General features: G+C 38.6%; 2 protein-coding genes across 2 annotated transcripts; one reads left to right on the forward strand and one right to left on the reverse strand.

Annotated features, from left to right (window-relative positions):
- The first annotated feature begins 5,612 nt into the window (after positions 1-5,612).
- LOC134675629 (facilitated trehalose transporter Tret1-like) lies at positions 5,613-14,878 on the forward strand. Its single transcript, XM_063533958.1, has 4 exons — positions 5,613-5,876; positions 8,518-8,650; positions 8,823-8,985; positions 13,804-14,878. Exons 1-4 carry the CDS (start codon positions 5,769-5,771, stop codon positions 14,843-14,845), a joined length of 1,446 nt encoding a protein of 481 aa, XP_063390028.1. The 5' UTR covers positions 5,613-5,768; the 3' UTR covers positions 14,846-14,878.
- Positions 14,879-15,148: 270 nt separating this feature from the next.
- Positions 15,149-15,774, reverse strand: LOC134675619 (protein lethal(2)essential for life-like). Its single transcript, XM_063533945.1, has one exon. The coding sequence runs from the start codon at positions 15,712-15,714 to the stop codon at positions 15,208-15,210; it is 507 nt and encodes a 168-aa protein (XP_063390015.1). The 5' UTR covers positions 15,715-15,774; the 3' UTR covers positions 15,149-15,207.
- Positions 15,775-18,073: the final 2,299 nt, after the last annotated feature.

The raw sequence follows: 18,073 nt of genomic DNA on the forward strand, positions 1-18,073 counted from the left end.
ACCCGAAAATCTGACAGATGTAAATGCAGTGACCACGTACAAGACAGAATTAGCGCGTTTTGTAAAAGCTGATGCGACTGCACTGCTGATCGTTACAACCAATATGAAGGAAGAGACACTACGAAAGGTCATGAGGTACACGAATGCAAGAGACGTATGGCTTGAGCTACATAGACTGTTCGACGGCACGGACGAAGACAAGTCTTACAATCTATGTATGAGCTTTTTCGGCTTTAATAAAGATCCGGCAGATGACATAGCTACACACATGTCAAAATTAAATTACTACGTCTTTATATATTATAAGTCTATGGGGACGACACTACAGTGTTGCCACTTTTTAATTTCTACTCTTTTTTGCCAAGCTGTAGGCTCGCTATTTTTCATACAAAATAAATATTATTTTCAATGGACGCCATCGCCACGCCATATCATTATGATTGACGTTGCTTGTCATGCCTAAACATAACAAAATTCGCAATACATTGCGTCTTAGAATAAACTTTAAAGTGTATTGAAAATCAAACCACAAGTTATTTTTAAAAGTCGCTTAACAAAATAAATGTTGCTCAGTATGAGGAGTACAGCCTACAGTATGTCCATGCTCAAAGGCGCCTCCAGTGTTGCCAACTTCACTTCACTCGCTTTGGCACCAAAATTTTCCATTTAGCATCGGCATATTTTTTAGAATAATTTAGTCTTAGCCAAGTTTGCACCAACTTGGCAGCAACAATATGCGCCATCGACTTATGGGGTTCATATTTTCATATGAATTATGACTTGTGGACGGATGGACGTCGACGGTCTATATAAAGTTGGTCAAGCAGATCTTGTCAGTAGAAAAAGGCGGCAAATTTGAAAAATGTATGTATTTTAAGTGTCTAATTTCAAGTGACATTTTAGCATCTTTTTTAGTATATTTCAAAAATCTGGCATAATCTAGACATTAGTCTAGCATTTTTTCAAAATCCGAGATGGCAACACTGGGCGCCTTACTCGCCTCAGTAGTAAGTTTGCCGCGCTCACTCAAGAAGGTTGCGTTTTGCCTCGCTTGTTCGCCGCATGTTAGCGCCATGGATAAAGAACAGTGCCTTAAATTGATACGGCTATATGGTGAATATAGACGATTATGGGATGCGAAATGTCCCGATCCCGATTATACCAATAGAGTCCTCCTAAGAGAAGATGCGTGGAAATAAACATTACAATAAGTGATTTAAAGAAAAAGATGGAGTCCTTGCTAGGATCTTACAGGAGGGAAAAGTCGAGAGAAAAATAAGCCGAACCACAGGATCAGGTATTTATGCAGACCACTGCCTAAATAGCGTCTGCGTCAGCTTTTCGAATGGACGGCCTCATGACATGCGCGGTCTTTGTGCGACTTCACGAAACTGAGCGTTTGATGTTTGGCTCAGGCGTCACCGTGGCTCGGCTTTTCCGCGGCAACCTCGTGCAACAAAACCTACTGACCGTGGCTGCCTCGCGCGGCAAGCGTTGCGCGGCATTCGTCCGTGGCTGCTCGCTCAGTCCAGTACCCGGCTAAATTCTGACTTCAAAATGTTGCTTTTGAAGACTTGAAAGCGATCAGCACGGACGGTCCGCGTGACACTAAAACCAGCCTAACAGTCCGCCGGACAATATTTTGACAGTTCCGAACAACCGAACTGACGGGCCGATTCCGTCCGGCGGACTGTTAATCAGTGGGCCCCATAATATGTAATGTAACACGAATGCTGCGTGTGGACGGTAGTACAAGAATTTACATGCAACGCTCGTGCCGGATCCATCGCCTGTCGGGCTGTCTGTCCTTAGCGCGCGTCCACACGTTGACTTGACGCTATATTACCAGTATTATACGAAAGTAATCTAAGCTAATCTTACACACTTACATTACATGTCATGTTACACCCGTCCGGACCCGGCTCAAGGTAAAGGTTCCGTCACACAGGCGGGCTGTTCCGGGCGAGCTGTGAGCGTTTTATATGTAAAAGCGGCGCGCCCCGCTCACGCCCCGCCCGGAAAACGCGTCTGTGTGACGAAGCCTTAACGCTGTTTCCAGCAGAGCTCGTACATTCATACATACTAGATTAGAGCAATACTTATATTAAACAACAGAACCATTTTTGATGAGAAATGTGGTAAGGGGTCATCCATTAATTACATCACACGTTTAGGGGGTGGGAGGGGGTCAAGAAAATGTGACATATTGTGACATGGGGGAGGGGGGGAGACACAAACTTTGTGACGTCACTTTAACTTCATCAGTAACCGAAAATTTATTTAAATTATTTAGTTCGCTGTACATTTAAATAACAAGTTTTTAAAACGATAATCGTTTTTATTCGTTTAATTTTCTTTCCTAAGCAGTTTTGGGTTATAAAATTACTAATATTTATATCGTCAAAAATATTTTTATAAAATATTAATAATACTTAGGTACTTACTTAATTCGATTTGGCGATTTCGTAGAAAATATGTGACGTCACACTAGGGGGGGAGGGGTTTGCCAAATGTGACCAAGTGTGACAAGGAGGGGGGAGGGGTAAAAAAACCTAGAAATTCGTGTGACGTAATTAATTGATGACCCCTAATTAGAAAATGTAATCATTGGGTGGGCGTACCCTACGTAGGCTAATTTATTTTAGGAAATTGCGAAGGATCGCGGGCCATAGTTTGGAGAACTTTTCGTCAGTGTATACATACTCCCGTATAGGTATGTGTAGTGTGTAGGTAGGTACAGTAGATACACGTACTACATAAGGATTAAATAGTTAGCTACACTAAAAGGCTGGCCTAATCTACGAAAGGTACATTTTATGTATATTTTACTGCTTCTAAGTCATGCCACGGTTAAATGTTATTCAAGGCAAAGGGGAAAAATCCGCCAGGGTATTTCATCTAGATTGGTTGATTAGGTTGGGATAACACATAGGTATCTGGGTGTTTTCAGAAATAAAACTGTAGGTACTTACTTATCATTACTTAACTTTTTTTTAGAACTAGTTAGGTATCAACTTTTGGCTTATTTTGACTTTTCGACGCAGAATCACGATGACTATTGAAAAGAAACTAAAAAATATGTCCTCAGTATTTCATATAACTTTTAGGCGTCAGTTTTGTGACGGTCCGGTCCGGTGTGAAAAATTACACAGGGTAGAACGGGGTGACTTTCAAATGCAGGGGCGACTGTAAAATTCTAGTTATTAAGCCATAATATATATTTATGCGAGATTTTTTAGAGTAGGTGAATATGAATATATCCTCGTGCCGCCCAATGTGCAATACATTGTACAAAGTGACACTCAGCATAAATGCCCAGGCTTTAGAAATTAAATTCAGAGCTAAACGCCCAGTGTGCAATACGCTGTACATAAAAGTTTATCAGATTTCAGTTTTAAATTTTCGCGCAAATTTGAAATTTACCTAGAGGTCGTGAATGGTCGGTTCAGTGGCGACCATTTTGACAGCTGACGTTTGACAGATATTCATCGACAGTGTTTTACTTCCGCAATTATTCAAAGACGCGCGACACATGGGTATATAATCTTGATTTATTAAATGAATCATGGTTTTTTTCGTTTAGAGAGTGACATAAAAATTATCCTAAATGTTTGTTTTATTGAAATATACTGTTATTTTTTTACAAAGGCAGAAATTAATTTTTTTTTCTTATTCGTAAGATCATGTTCATCAGATTGCACACTGGGCGCTACTGTTATAAAAATACATAATATAACCTACAACTGAAGGTTCTTTTGATAGTTTATTTTTAGGTCTGCATGATGATTTACTTGTTGAATACGAGCTGGAAGACTTTTTGCCATCACATAATAAAATTTGTGATCCTGAATACCAACTTTCTAGTGATGAACCAAATATACAGGGCGTCCCACGGCGATGCCACATGGAGGGAAAGTACCTTAAATATCATAGATAGCATATTTTGCTGAAAGAAGACTTCATTTTATTTTTAAAACTTAGTTAAATTGCATTCATACTTTTTTAATTTTTTTGAAAAAAAATGTATGGAAAAAAATTATCGCGTCATTGGAGGAAAAGTACCTTAATTATTGTAAATGAACACCTTACTGAAAGAAGACATTATTTCGATTTAAAAAAACAAGTTGAATTGCATTTTAAATAATTTCATGGTTAAACCGGGAATCGAACCCGCTACACGAGAAAAAAAAAATACCTTGTAGCTTTGTCATACCGATCGAAAGGCTTCAATGTGAGAATTATTTTTTTGGTACAAGGTATTTTTTTTTCTCGTGTAGCGGGTTCGATTCCCGGTTTAACCATGAAATTATTTAAAATGCAATTCAACTTGTTTTTTTAAATCGAAATAATGTCTTCTTTCAGTAAGATGTTCATTTACAATAATTAAGGTACTTTTCCTCCAATGACGCGATAATTTTTTTCCATACATTTTTTTTCAAAAAATATTAAAAAAGTATGAATGCAACTTTACTAAGTTTTAAAAATAAAATGAAGTCTTCTTTCAGCAAAATATGCTATCTATGATATTTAAGGTACTTTCCCTCCATGTGGCATCGCCGTGGGACGCCCTGTATACAGTCTTAGTGAAAAATAAAGTTTCGAAGAAAGTGATACTGAAATACAGCAAACATACCTACTATAACTTATATATAAATAAGAAGGATATGAAGTGTTATGTTAAGAACTATATTTCAGACCTTGTTATAAAGAATTTCAGTGTCAAATATGAATGTTATAACATACATAAAAAGTGGCCCAATACTAAAAAAAATATTTCTAATTATTTTTGACTTATGTTGCTTATTATGTAACTATTTAAGAAGAATAATAATAGTCAGAGGCTACATTATCGCGATTACATGCCTTAAAGTTGATTTAAAAAAATATATTATATTAGTTAACGACATCAATCAAAAACCCAATGTGCATTTAAATGAACAAAAGATACGAAGGTGGAATTCAGTTTAATGTATTCATTTTTATTCGTATATACCCAAAAAAAAAATATAAAAAATCCTGCTCGAGTTTTATGTAAAAAAAAATGTTTGAAGTGCGTGGGCAGTTACGACTTCAAAATATTATGGCTCATATATTGCACACTGGGCGTTTAGCTGATCTTGCGTTTTTTTTCTTGGGCAGCACGAGGATATAGTAATCTAACTAGTTAGAGGAACATTTTCAGTAAATAATGAATAATGGTAATTCTATGGCCATTTTAAATCTATCAAAGTAACCCCAAATTTTCCAAAGTCACCCCGGTCTACGGTACTATAGTTCGTTTTTTTTAGCATTCGAAAGAACTTCAAAGAAGGTAAGCGATCTTGACACGTCTTTTAATTGAAAAACGCTTTTTAAATATCACTTACTTATGAAAGCAGAAGAATATAAATGATCGTATTAGATTCATAATTGTTACATATTTGCCGTAACTCATTTTTAAAATGTGTTTTTCAATTAAGACACATCAAGATTGTTTACCTTATTTTTAATGCTAAAAAAAACGAACTATCGAAACAATAACCACCGAAGACTCGATGTATAAGTTGTTAGTCACAGTTGGTCACTTAAGAAAATGACAATTTTCCAGTATCGTTTAAAACTTTAAACTGAATCGTAATAAGAAGGCAGCTAATTAAACGATAATTTAGTTTGCAGCAAGGTACAGTCAAGCGTGGCCGTGTTTTACTAAAAGTATTCAAAGTAATTAAAAAAAAACAATTTACATATTAAAACAGTTGTCACATTATTGTACCTGTTTGTATTTATTAATGAACATAATAAAAATAATTGTGTTATTAATGAAGATATTGAAAACAAATATTTTGGAGGGAATTAAAAATAATGAAATCAGGGGTTCTCAACACTTATATAAACAGGTGAGTTTTAAGCTATATTTTTTTTCATCTCATATTACGAAAGTGGCTTATTAATTTTTTTGGGTTCTGCTTGGAGCTTTAATGAGTGATGTACCAAAAAGCTAAAAAGAAACCCTTATGTGCCAATTTATCTGGCTATCACATCGATAAATATCGCGAAAACGTATACTTACGCTATCGATTTGTTTGGAATAGTTATGAATAAGGCTAAAGGGGCCCACTGATTAACTGTCCACCGGACAGTATCGGCCTGTTGTTCGGAACTGTCAAAATTTTGTTCTAACTGATAGGCCGATACCGTCCGGCGGACTGTTAATCAGTGGGCCCCTTAACCCAGACAAATTGAAAGGCTTTTTTATCTGAAAAGCGATCCCATGCGCCATTTGCACCATTCCATTAACCCAGGGTTAAATAACCCGTTTAACCTAGAGTTATCAATAGTTACCAGTACAATTTGACACTGGGTTTACGGTTAAAAGGTTCTGTCACACAGGCGCGTTTTGCAGGCGGGCCGTAAGCGGCGCGTGAGCGTTTTATATGTAAAAGCAGCACGCCCCGCTCACGCCCCGCCCTGAAAACGCGCCTGTGTGACGAAGCTTTAACCGTTTAACATCGGGTTAGAGCGATAGTGCAATTGGCGCTAAGAGTAATCTTTGCTATTTAAGGCCGAGCCACACCGGCTTGCGTGTGCGTGACGTGCGCGTGTGCGTGCGCTAAAATGTTGGAGCCGCACACGCATACGTCACGCAAGCGGTGTGCCATCTCTCATAAGGATCTGTATACTACAACTCCGCACGCGCACGTGCACGTCACGCACACGCAGCCGGTGTGCACAGGCTTTTTTGGATGTTAAGGAGCACGCCGCTCCTTCGTACGACTTGGTGCTACCAAGATATTGCTAAAGTCAGACCGTAACAAGAACAAGCCTGCAGCGATTTTGATAGCCCACGCAGTGAAATGTCATTTTAAACGTCAAACTTCTATGGAATTATGACGTATATTACACTTACGCTGTGTGGGCTATCAAATCCGCTGCAGAGTTTTATTGGTGCGATTGTATTACTCGTAAATATATTCGTGTGCAGGAATATCGTGTTCGTGCATAGTGCATATCTCGTGCACACGGAGTGACGTGCAGATGCAGACTAGCATTAAAGGTTCCGTCACACAGGCGCGTTTTCCGGGCGGTGCGTGAGCGTTCACGCGGGGCGCGCCGCCCTAAAAACGCGCCTGTGTGACGGAACCTTAAGGCCCACTTGCACCATTCCACTAACCCGGGGTTAACCGGTTAAACCTGGGGTTGCCATGGTTACCCATACAATTTGACACTAGGTTAACTGTTTAACCGCTTAACCCCGGGTTAGAGGGATGGTGCAAGTGGGCGTTAGTGTGATAACCGTATACAGCATTTCAAACAATAAATAAATGATTTAGGTACCTAACTTTATTCATAACTAATATTTTATAGTTTTTTTATTAATTTTATTTATTCTGTAAATAAACACAACTAAACGGTACAGAGTTTTGCCAACCCTTATTTTCAATGAATTGCAATTTATTTGCAACATTGAGGACGGAGTTTGTAAATAACTTAATAATAGGCAAGTACCTACTGATGATTAGTCATAGACTAGGAATCCTCTAGACCGAGTTTAGAGCAATTATGTCATGCAACCGATGATGCCAAAAATGCGGGGGTGCGCCAGACGAGGTGAGCGAAATCCCGTGCCGTGATTGCTCCGTTCAAAGACACGGACGTCATACAAAGACACTTTGGCACATGGAGTAAAATTACCGTATGCGTGGCAGAGAGGGTAGACGACTATGCTCAGTCTGAAGGATGTTTTGTCTGTGACTGATGATTAGTAATGATTGCGGTCGATATCATTCAACAACTCTTTGTATTTTCTTCTTCAAATGCAAAATATCACGCAATTAATTGCTATCGTGTTTAAGTTATTATGGAAATAATGGTGATAATCTGATAATTGTAAAGGTGACGTCGTTTTTCATGGTTACTGTGGTTGTTCCTGTAAATATTTGATTTATAGCCGGTCAAAGAAGTTTATCAGTAGAGAAAGGCGCGAAATCCATATTTTCTATGGGACAATAATCCTTCGCGCCTACAATTTTTTTAAATTTGCCGCTCTTTTCTACTGACGGAAATTGCTTGACAGACTATAAATAGCCGATGTTGCCAGGCTGAAAAATGGTGAAGTTGAATTTACTACTTCGGTCTGTTCGGAAAGAGAACAGGGCCGTGATTGGGCCCCATACATTCCACGACTCATAGCTTTCCGAACAGACAATACAATCCTCATACATTCACCATCGAAAAAAATACACCCGAAGATCAGACCAAGAAAAGTCTGCAGCGGATTTGATAGCCCACGCAATGCAAGTATTATTTTAAACGTCAAACTTCTATGAAATTATGACGTATAAATAACACTGGCACTGCGAGGGCTATAAAAATCGCTGCAGACTTTTCGTAGCTTAATGGTAACATTCCGTTTCTAACCGCAGCTGCACTACCGGTACTGAACGCGTCGCTGTCATTGTCCATAGTAAAATGAACAGTATTGCAGCTGCGGTTAGAAATGGAATGTTACCATAACTCTACAAAATTATACAATTTTAGGTGCTGGCAACCCTCGCGTCAAGCCTTCTCTGCCTGTCTGCCGGCCTGACCAATGGCATCAGCGCTGTGCTGCTGCCGAACCTGGTACATGATCCCTCTCTCTCCTGGGGGTCAGGCTTTGGATCTTGGATAGGTTAGTTTCCAAAGTCTGCGGCATATTCCATCACTAGGTAAAGGTATTTAAGGTTCCGAAGGACTCGAAGTAGTTGTAAAACTATTTAACATCCACTGACATAGATATGGACTGGTTTTACGAGCAATAATTCTCGAGTACTTACTTTTCATTCAATGAATGATATTTTCAGCGGCCATAGCTCCAATTTCGTCGATCCTGGGCTGTGTGTGCGTCGGTACGCTGCTGGATTGCTTCGGAAGGAGGACTGTCCATATTATCCTGGCCTTCCCTTTTATGGCAGGCTGGCTGGCCATGGCATTTGCTAAGGACTTCCCTACAATGATGGTTGGGAGGTTAGTGCCTTTGAGTCTATCCTTTGAGCTTTTCTTAAACACTATCTCTCTGTTGTCCCTCCGGCATGACTGAGGATCGTGATATTCGTGATCATCGGTGGATGCATGTGAATGCTCCACACCTGGTTTTTATGATCTGCCTCCGTCGGTGCCTGTTCATCGCATCTCATGGCTCCTCTACACGATGGGCCAACGCCGGCAACTCCAAGGGACGCATCCACGCGGTAGAATGAGATAGCAATATCAATTGCTCCCTCTAACGCATAAATGCGTCCCTTGGAGTGGCCAGCGTTGGCCCATCGTGTAGAGGAGCCATATGACGATCGAGCAAAATTCGGTTGAGGATGGAGCCTCTTTGACTTGATCGCTCCATCTAATTGGAGATCGGCACCGGCCGCGTTTGCCCTCCGTGTTACCAACAATGATCAGCTTTTCAAGGATTTCATCTCCCCTCACATATCTCCTCATCGTCATCATCATCTTTCATCTCTTAACACTATAAGCTGGGTCAAAAGAGGAGACGAGAAAGGATCTGTATCTGTGTGTATCAGGGAAACCTTTTTATTTGTAGGTGACGCCATAAGATTGCGTCTATTTTGCGTGGTGAGGCATAACGTTTAATTATTAACGATTACCCAATCCAGTTACTTAACCGATGATAAAAGACTAACTTTTTTCCGAATACAGTTTTCTCTCTTAAAGTTGTAGTGCGGTATATTGGATAAAGTGAATTGTACATATTTAAAGCATCACATTATCTCGCACCCACTTATGTAAATATCTTGTAGACTTGTAGTAGGTGCTTGACATACATTATTTAACGAACTCAAGGCTGAAGTGGTTAACCCATATAGGGAGGTTTCTGTCCGCAAAAAAATGCCTACATATTCCCAACGGACATCTCTATTAGTCGATGTTTAGGGAAAACCGTCTGTTTCATTAAGAGTGTAATTTTTATCCACCTCTGATTGAGCCTTTAAGAAGTTTAAGATAATGTTTAGAATATGGTATGGCATGATCGGACATGCGGCTACATATTTGCAGCGTTTGGTGTCGAAACTTTGGGGCCGTGGGGGCCAAGTGCGCGTCGACTGTAATAGAGGCTTCTGGTGACCAGAGGGGGCTGGCCACTATTTCGCCCAGCGTATTAGCATCGCTATACAGCGGGGAAATACGGCCAGCCTTCTGGGCACCTTGCCCGTGGACGGCGATCTGGGGCAATTTTTAGGGTTCCGTACCCAAAGGGTAAAACGGGACCCTATTACTAAGACTTCGCTGTCCGTCCGTCCGTCCGTCCGTCTGTCACCAGGCTGTATGTCACGAACCGTGATAGCTAGACAGTTGAAATTTTCACAGATGATTTATTTATTTATTTATTTATTTAAACTTTATTGCACAAAACATAAAAATAATGTACAAATGGCGAACTTAATGCCTAATGGCATTCTCTACCAGTCAACCATCGGGCCAAACAGAGACATGTAAAAATGGTGCAAGGAGAACAGGGGCATTTATTAGAACATTGGAAAACAACTGAGCAACGAACAACTAATAATTCTGATAAACTACATATAGAATACACAAATAAATATACTAGAATATATATAATTAATATACTACTACATATTTCATACATACTCATAATATATAATATATAATGATGGACACTACTCGAACTCTTGTTTCAGCAGATACTTATGTAGCAACCGCTTGAAAGCTAACTTGCTCGGGGCTTGTCTAATATTGAGAGGGAGTGAATTCCAGAGACGACTCGCCTGGACAGCAAAGGAGTTAGTCGTAAACCCAGTGCGGTGAGCAGGAATTGAGAGTTTGAGAACACGAGATGTACGCAGCTCACAGCCGGGACGAGGAGTATCAAACAGGAACTTATTCTTTAGGTATCCAGGAGCAGAAAGCTCAAACAAGATTGAAAATAGAGTACAAAGTATTCGAAGCGATCTGGGCGTTTTTAGAATTAGAGTCCGTCACGTAATGGAATTCCACCCACCAAAAAAAAATTTTTTTTGACTAAAAATGGGTTGAATTAAATCTACTATTTATATATTTTATGAAAATGTTACTTTGTTTCTATATAAATTATTTATATTCCTAATAAATCACTTTCAACTCAATGACAGCGAATGTGACGATCCATTACGTTACAAGTTTTAGGCAGGTTTTAAGTGAAGATCGGAGTGTTTTAAGTGAACCAGTTTTTATTTATTGAAATACAAAACAATATTAATTTTCTAAAAACGAATAACAACTGCAATACTAAGTATTACAATTAAGTTATTTAAAGAAGTCTTTCCAATACGTCACATTTTTCGTTTTAATTGTTGCTTTGCAATCATTTTGTTATAAAAAACGTAAGGTAAAGGTATTATAAAAAGTTGTTTTTAATAATTATCATATATTATTCTTGCAAATGAGATCGAAATCAGTATCAATTATCCTAAAAATTAATATAAATTCTAATAAAATCAATCACAGCCACAGTAGGACAAAGTGACGTTATGGACCATAATATCGCGTTTAGGAACTACATGAAGGGTTTACATGTGCGGAAAATAGCTACTTAATTTAATACCTACTTAATGTTGTACTAAATTAAATAATTTAGTAATTAATACCTATTATTATAGTTTAACTTAACAGATTTTGAAATTTCCTGCAGTAATTATGCTTTCGACTGCAGCAGTATTGCAGCACGATAATACTGCCGACTGCATTACTGCTACTAAATCAAAATAGATGTTGCTGCCCAGTTTATTGACATTTGCAGTTAGCAGTATTGTCGTACTGCAATACTGCTGCAGTCGAAAGCATAACCTGCGCCTGCCAGCGTTTCTTAGGTCGAGCCGCCACTGGTGCTTAATAATATTTTACTAGTAGGTCGAGTAGTTAGAAGAATATAGCTAGAATAAAATTATTATTAATGTAACACACAATCAATTTTTCCCAGCACATATGAAAGAAATTCTGTCATTCAGATGAAATAAATCCTAAAACCCCAACTAAATACTATATTTAACCCCTTATGCCACTTTAAACTTACATAACAATAACAGTATTTGCTCCATACATTTACGAAAAGGTACCTTATGGAAATAAATCTATCTGTGTGTTTTTAATATCACTCTATCTACTATATTTTGGCAACTTAAACTGACGGCATGTAAACCGTGCATTTTCATTCCATACGTCACGTTTTTTTGTTCCCCTAATACATCACGTAACGTTTTGGATGTGACGTAGGCATGCCGGTTGGTTAATAAAGCGAAATAGCGGTCTGATCGTTTGAATTTTCTTAATTATAATTATTTGATATCATACAACACATAATAATCTAACGTAATACATAAATATTTAGTCAATAATTGACTCCTTATCTTCAGTTTAATTCAGTTCGTTGTGGAAAACAAATTTCTGCACATCGTGACGCACAACCTACACTAGCTTTTTTCGACCCCAATTGCCTTGTAAAACCTAAACACCGGGGAATTATAGGAACATAATGTTACGATCATGTAAAAATCCGTATGATATTAGTAGATTTTTGCTACTAAGTTGGTAAAAACTCCGTGACGTTGGTGGAAATTTCCACTACGTCGATATTGAAGGACAACAATAAATTAAACTTTAATGCATATTTTTACTTTAGGTGCTAAAAAATAAGGTTTTTAATAGATTTTGGCTGGTACGATCTTATCACACAACAACCAGGTTCGGGCCTAGAAGGAGGCAGATATATAATATTTGGATCCAAAGTATGCAAAGTGTGCATGGGACACTCAAAAATCATCTCCCTTTCTTCAGTTTTTGTACATTTTCTTTACTTTAAAGTAACTTTTAATCAGTTTTTTTACCATAAATACTCAGATAATAAATCACTTTACAATTTTTGTATACATGTAGTACACTTTAAAACAGTATTTGACGGTAAAAAAGTATACCAAAGTCGTAGGACAGTGATATTTTACCCAAATATTTTTTTCCGAAAACGCCCATCTACGGCGACGGATGGAGAGCCAATTGAGCTGGCGACGGTAATAGGAAACACGATCGTATTTACGCAGGCCAAAGATAAATCGTATGCCGTTGTTGAGGAGACGTTCAAGTTTATTAAGGGACTCTTGAGTGGCATTCGTTGTACACACATCGCCATAATCAATAATTGGCAAAATTAACGCCTGCACCAACATCTTCTTTGTATTTACTGGGAGAAAATTCTTAAATTTATACAAAGTCCTTAGTGTGCCTGAGACCTTACGACTCACATCAGCTACCTGGCTGCTCCAGGAAAGGGTAGAATCAAAAATTAATCCTAAATTCTTAGCCTTAGTGCACACGGGAATGACAGACTCATCAAACAGGATTGGTGCGATAGCGACTGTACTAAGCTTTGAGATTTGGCGCTGGCTCCCCAGAATTACGGCTTGACACTTGGATGGATTAACACTAACACCAAATGATGATGTATTTCTGTTGCCGCTATAACAACAAATACTAAAAACAGAATAAAATAAAGATTTAAATGGGGCTCCCATACAACAAACGTGATTTTTGACCAAAGTTAAGCAACGTCGGGAGGGGTCAGTACTTGGATGGGTGACCGTTTTCTTTTTGCTTTTTTTTGTTTTTTTTTTTGCATTATGGTACGGAACCCTTCGTGCGCGAGTCCGACTCGCACTTGCCACTTGCCCGGTTTTTTTATCTATAGATGTTTAAGTTTTATTATGTTTGTTTATTTCTTTGTTTTTATCAATAAATTACAATACTATTGATCGGCCAACATTATTTTTTATTTCTTTTCAGGTTTCTCACAGGCTTCAGCTACGGCGCCGTCCGCCCCACCACCATCATCTATCTGGGAGAAATAAGTGACCCAAAATACAGAGGCATCATACTCCTATGTCCATCTCTAGCTTTAAATCTAGGAGTACTCCTAAGTCATGTCATAGGTTCATTCATTTACTGGAGGACGTCGCTTTTGATATGTATCGCGCCCAGTGCAATGTTGTTTGCGATGCTCTTCTTTATAAAAGAGAGTCCTTACTGGCTGATAGCTCAAGGAAGGGTGGAGGAAGGTGTCGAATGTTTTAGGTGGTTTAGAGGAAATGGGGCAACAGCAGAAAGCGAACTGCAAAATGTGGTTGAAAAACAAAAAGGAAAGACGTCTAGATTCAGTGTAAAAGAACTGTTTGATACATTACGTAGTAGCGCATTTATAAGGCCAACTATAACCGTTGTCTTCATCTTCTTAACAGTCCAAATGTGCGGTATCAACGCATTCCCGTTTTACGCTTACGATTTATTAAAAACTATGTTTGACGAAAGCCATATAGCCACAGTCTTTCTTATAATGGCAGTAGATTTGATAAGAGTGACGGCAAGTATAGTTATTTGCTTGTTCGGTAAGAAAATGCGTCGGAAATTAACTTTTGTAGCCGTTGCTCACGGGACAACTGCGGTTCTGTTAGGTTTGGTAGTTTGCGGGGTTTATAAAAACTTATTTATACTGCCTTTAATACTTCTGGTGCTATATACTTCTTTAGCTAGCGTTATGGCCAGTTTAGGATGGACTTTTATAGCAGAACTGTATCCAACTAAGGTGAGAGGTATAGGCTCTGGTTTGAGTGGTGTTATATGCTTTGGTTTACTGTCTATATGTGTTAAATTTACCCCAGGGTTGCTAACGTCAGGACAACCAGTGATGTACGGCACTTTTGCTTGTGTGACGGGTGTGAGTGCTGTTGTTTTAACGTTTATACTGCCTGAGACGAACGGAAGGAGGCTGCAGGATATAGAAGACAGTTATAATAAGAAAGATAAGGATATCATAGTTACTCCTTTGTAAATACCGGTGTCAGAAAGAACTTGAGTCAAATACTAATGACTCTAATGACGTACCGAGTACGAGTATAATTAAGTCAAATAAAGTATCCTAGTTACAAATGTATTTAAATTTTACCCTAGCTTCTTACGATATTGGACGGTGGACGGCCTACACGTGCCAGATAGAGAATGATAATATAGTGTATTAATAATGGCGGATGTAATGTACCACTTATACCTACCTACTTTACGTTTTTGAATTCATAATTAAATTACAGATAGACGTAGGGGAACACTGTCACTTAAAAAATAAAAGAACTACTAAAAAAAACGAGAATTTAATAAATGTATAAAATCAGTCTCACTTAACAATCAAACTAAACACTAAGCTTCCTTAGGCCCCTCCTCGGCGACACTCACACTCCTAACAGGCCCTGTGTGCGTGATAGGAACAGATCGTTCTCCTTTCGCCTCTTCAGCCTTCAAAGGAGCAACCACTGTCAACACACCATCCGACGACAACCTGGACTGTACAGCATCAGGATTAGAGCCTTCTGGTAGCTTGAACCTTCTCGAGAACTGTCTGGATATAAAACCATGCTCATCCTTCTTTTCCTCATGTTTCCCTTCAACAACTATGTATCCGTTGGAGGTTTTCACTGTGATTTCGTCTGGAGAAAAGTGCTGGACGTCCACGTTGACCTGCCATTTGTCCTTGTCGACTTTGATGGTGGAACCGTCCTGTGGCCACCAGGGTTTGAGGCGGGAAACGATCGGGCTGGTCGCTGCGGCTAATAGGTCTTCAGGTGTCAAAGCGAGGCCGAAGTTCTGGTCGAGAAGCCGGCGAGGCCATTGCGGCGCCGAGTAGTCGAAGTATGGGCAGAGAGACATGTTTGCTTGTTTGGTTTGTTTCTGATTCGCGGTCGGTTTCAGACTGAAGGAATGCGCGAGCGCTGGGATATATATATAGGCGGGTTGGCAAACATTGGCGTATTATTTAGAGACTCTCGATGCATGTTCGATTAGATGCGAGAAGTTTCTTTATTAGATATATCATTAGTAGACTTTTTAAACACAAGTAATTACACTAATTACTTATACTTCTTTTATCTTCTTTATTAGATATATCATTAGTAGACCTTTTAAACTCGAGTAATTATATACTGTTTACTTTAGATTTCAGGTGTGTGATATATGCTGGCGGTATTTACAATGCAACTGATATGATAATTCTTAACTTTTTTGGTACCGGTAATGTCAGTTGGACCCATTTGCCCCCGTTTGACTACGGAGCTCCAAGAATATTTCTTAAGTAGGTTTTTCCTATATGTACCGATGTTATTTTAACCCATTTTCATGATATTTTATGGTTGGTTGAGAGCGTTTCAGTAATGAGCGGTATTAAAATAAAATGTAAGTAAATTAAGCACAATTATAAAGGGGGAGGCCTACGTTCAGCAGTGGACATCTTATGGCTGAGATGATGATGATGATGAAATTAAGCACATGATGGATGAGGATGAGTCCAACTTCCAATTGAATTGATTCTTCCAGTAGAGTTTTGCAGTTAGTAAATATTGATTTAAACATGAATGTCCTTAATTCCTTATCTATACTTCAGATTTAATCTTAAATCGAGAAAAGGTGAGAAACATCTAGATCGGCACGATCGGCACACACGGTCATTGCCCACACAGTGACGAAATACAATTTTTTTCATAGGGAGTATACCATACAGCCTGAAGGAAATGTAAAAATATATTAATGGATTATACCTAGGGGCTGTCCATAAATTACGTCATCGATTTTTGACGATTTTTGACCCCCCCCCCCCCCATAATCATCCAAAAATCATGCTTCAAATGACCCCATTTCCTCCTACTTCATGCTACCGTCATCCGATGTCAAGACCCCCCCCCCCCTAATTTGAAATGACGTAATTTATGAATAGCCCCCTAGGTGTAAGTAATTCATTATATACGCATTATCATTAAATTATATACCGTTTACATACTACATATAGGAACCATTTTTTTTCTAGATCGCATAGGTACATCGCTGTTATATGATGATTGATGATGATGACTAAACACCAAGTAACACCTTATAAAATAAAGTCCCCGTCTGCGTCTGTCTGTGTGTGTGTAAATGTATGTTCCCGATAAACTCACAAACTGCTGAACGAATTTTCATGCAGTTTTCACCTATCGATAGAGTGATTCTAGAGGAAGGTTTAAGTGCATAATTTGCCCGTTCGAAGCCGGGGCCGGTCGCTAGTCGTATACAGTGTGGAAAGATAAGTCGGGCCCTGAAGGGAAACTACCTTAAATCCTTAAGCTGGCTCATTTTACTTAAAGGAGACATTCCTTTATTTTTAAAAAGAAACAAAACTTCATTCAAAGATTTTTCTTTTTTTTTTTTCAATTTGGCTTGTCTATTTGAGTACTAAATATTAGATTTTATGGATATTTTATACGACAGACGAGTGTAAGACCTAATGTTTCTTGGAGAAATGTTATCATTAACATTAACTGCATCGAGTAGTAGAATAAAATTGCGAATGTTTATTTTTTGGAGTTTTTAATCGGTTCGAGTCCCGGGCGAGGCAAGCGAGTGTTAAAAAATCTTTGAATGCAGTTTTGCTTCTTTTTAAAAATAAAGGAATGTCTCCTTTAAGTAAAATGAGCCAGCTTGAGGATTTAAGGTAGTTTCCCTCCAGGGCCCGACTTATCTTTCCACACTGTATATAAACATTTACGTTTTACGTGGGCAGACAGAAGATAGACGTAATAAACTACACGACACGTATCACTTAATTTTGTTTACATGAACACTCCAGAACTTTATAGCAACGATGCTGAAAAATATGCATCACAAATATAATTTTAGCACATTCTTAAGACGCGTTTGTATTTACTCGAGCTTCAATTCTAATATCTTTGTCATAAGGTTGTATTTCTCGTGGCATTCGTAGTTTTGATAAGACGATGTTAAAGATAGGTAACTAGTATTCAAGTAGGTGGGTATTCTTACCTATGTTTATGTTGAGTCATGGCTGGTATGGGCGACCTTCCAGAATTTTGTCTGTGTGAATTATTACCTGTCTTACGTGTCACATCGAGCTATTTCGGTTTTATGATTTGTGTACCTACCTACGCTACGTTTGATTTTTCAGTAGGTTTAACTTGTCAGTGTAGTACGGTAGTACTATTAGTTATTCTGGTAGTACCTACCTATTTAGTCTTGATGG

This window comes from Cydia fagiglandana, chromosome 22 (genome assembly GCF_963556715.1).
Source record: "Cydia fagiglandana chromosome 22, ilCydFagi1.1, whole genome shotgun sequence".
Taxonomy (NCBI): Eukaryota; Metazoa; Arthropoda; class Insecta; order Lepidoptera; family Tortricidae; genus Cydia; species Cydia fagiglandana.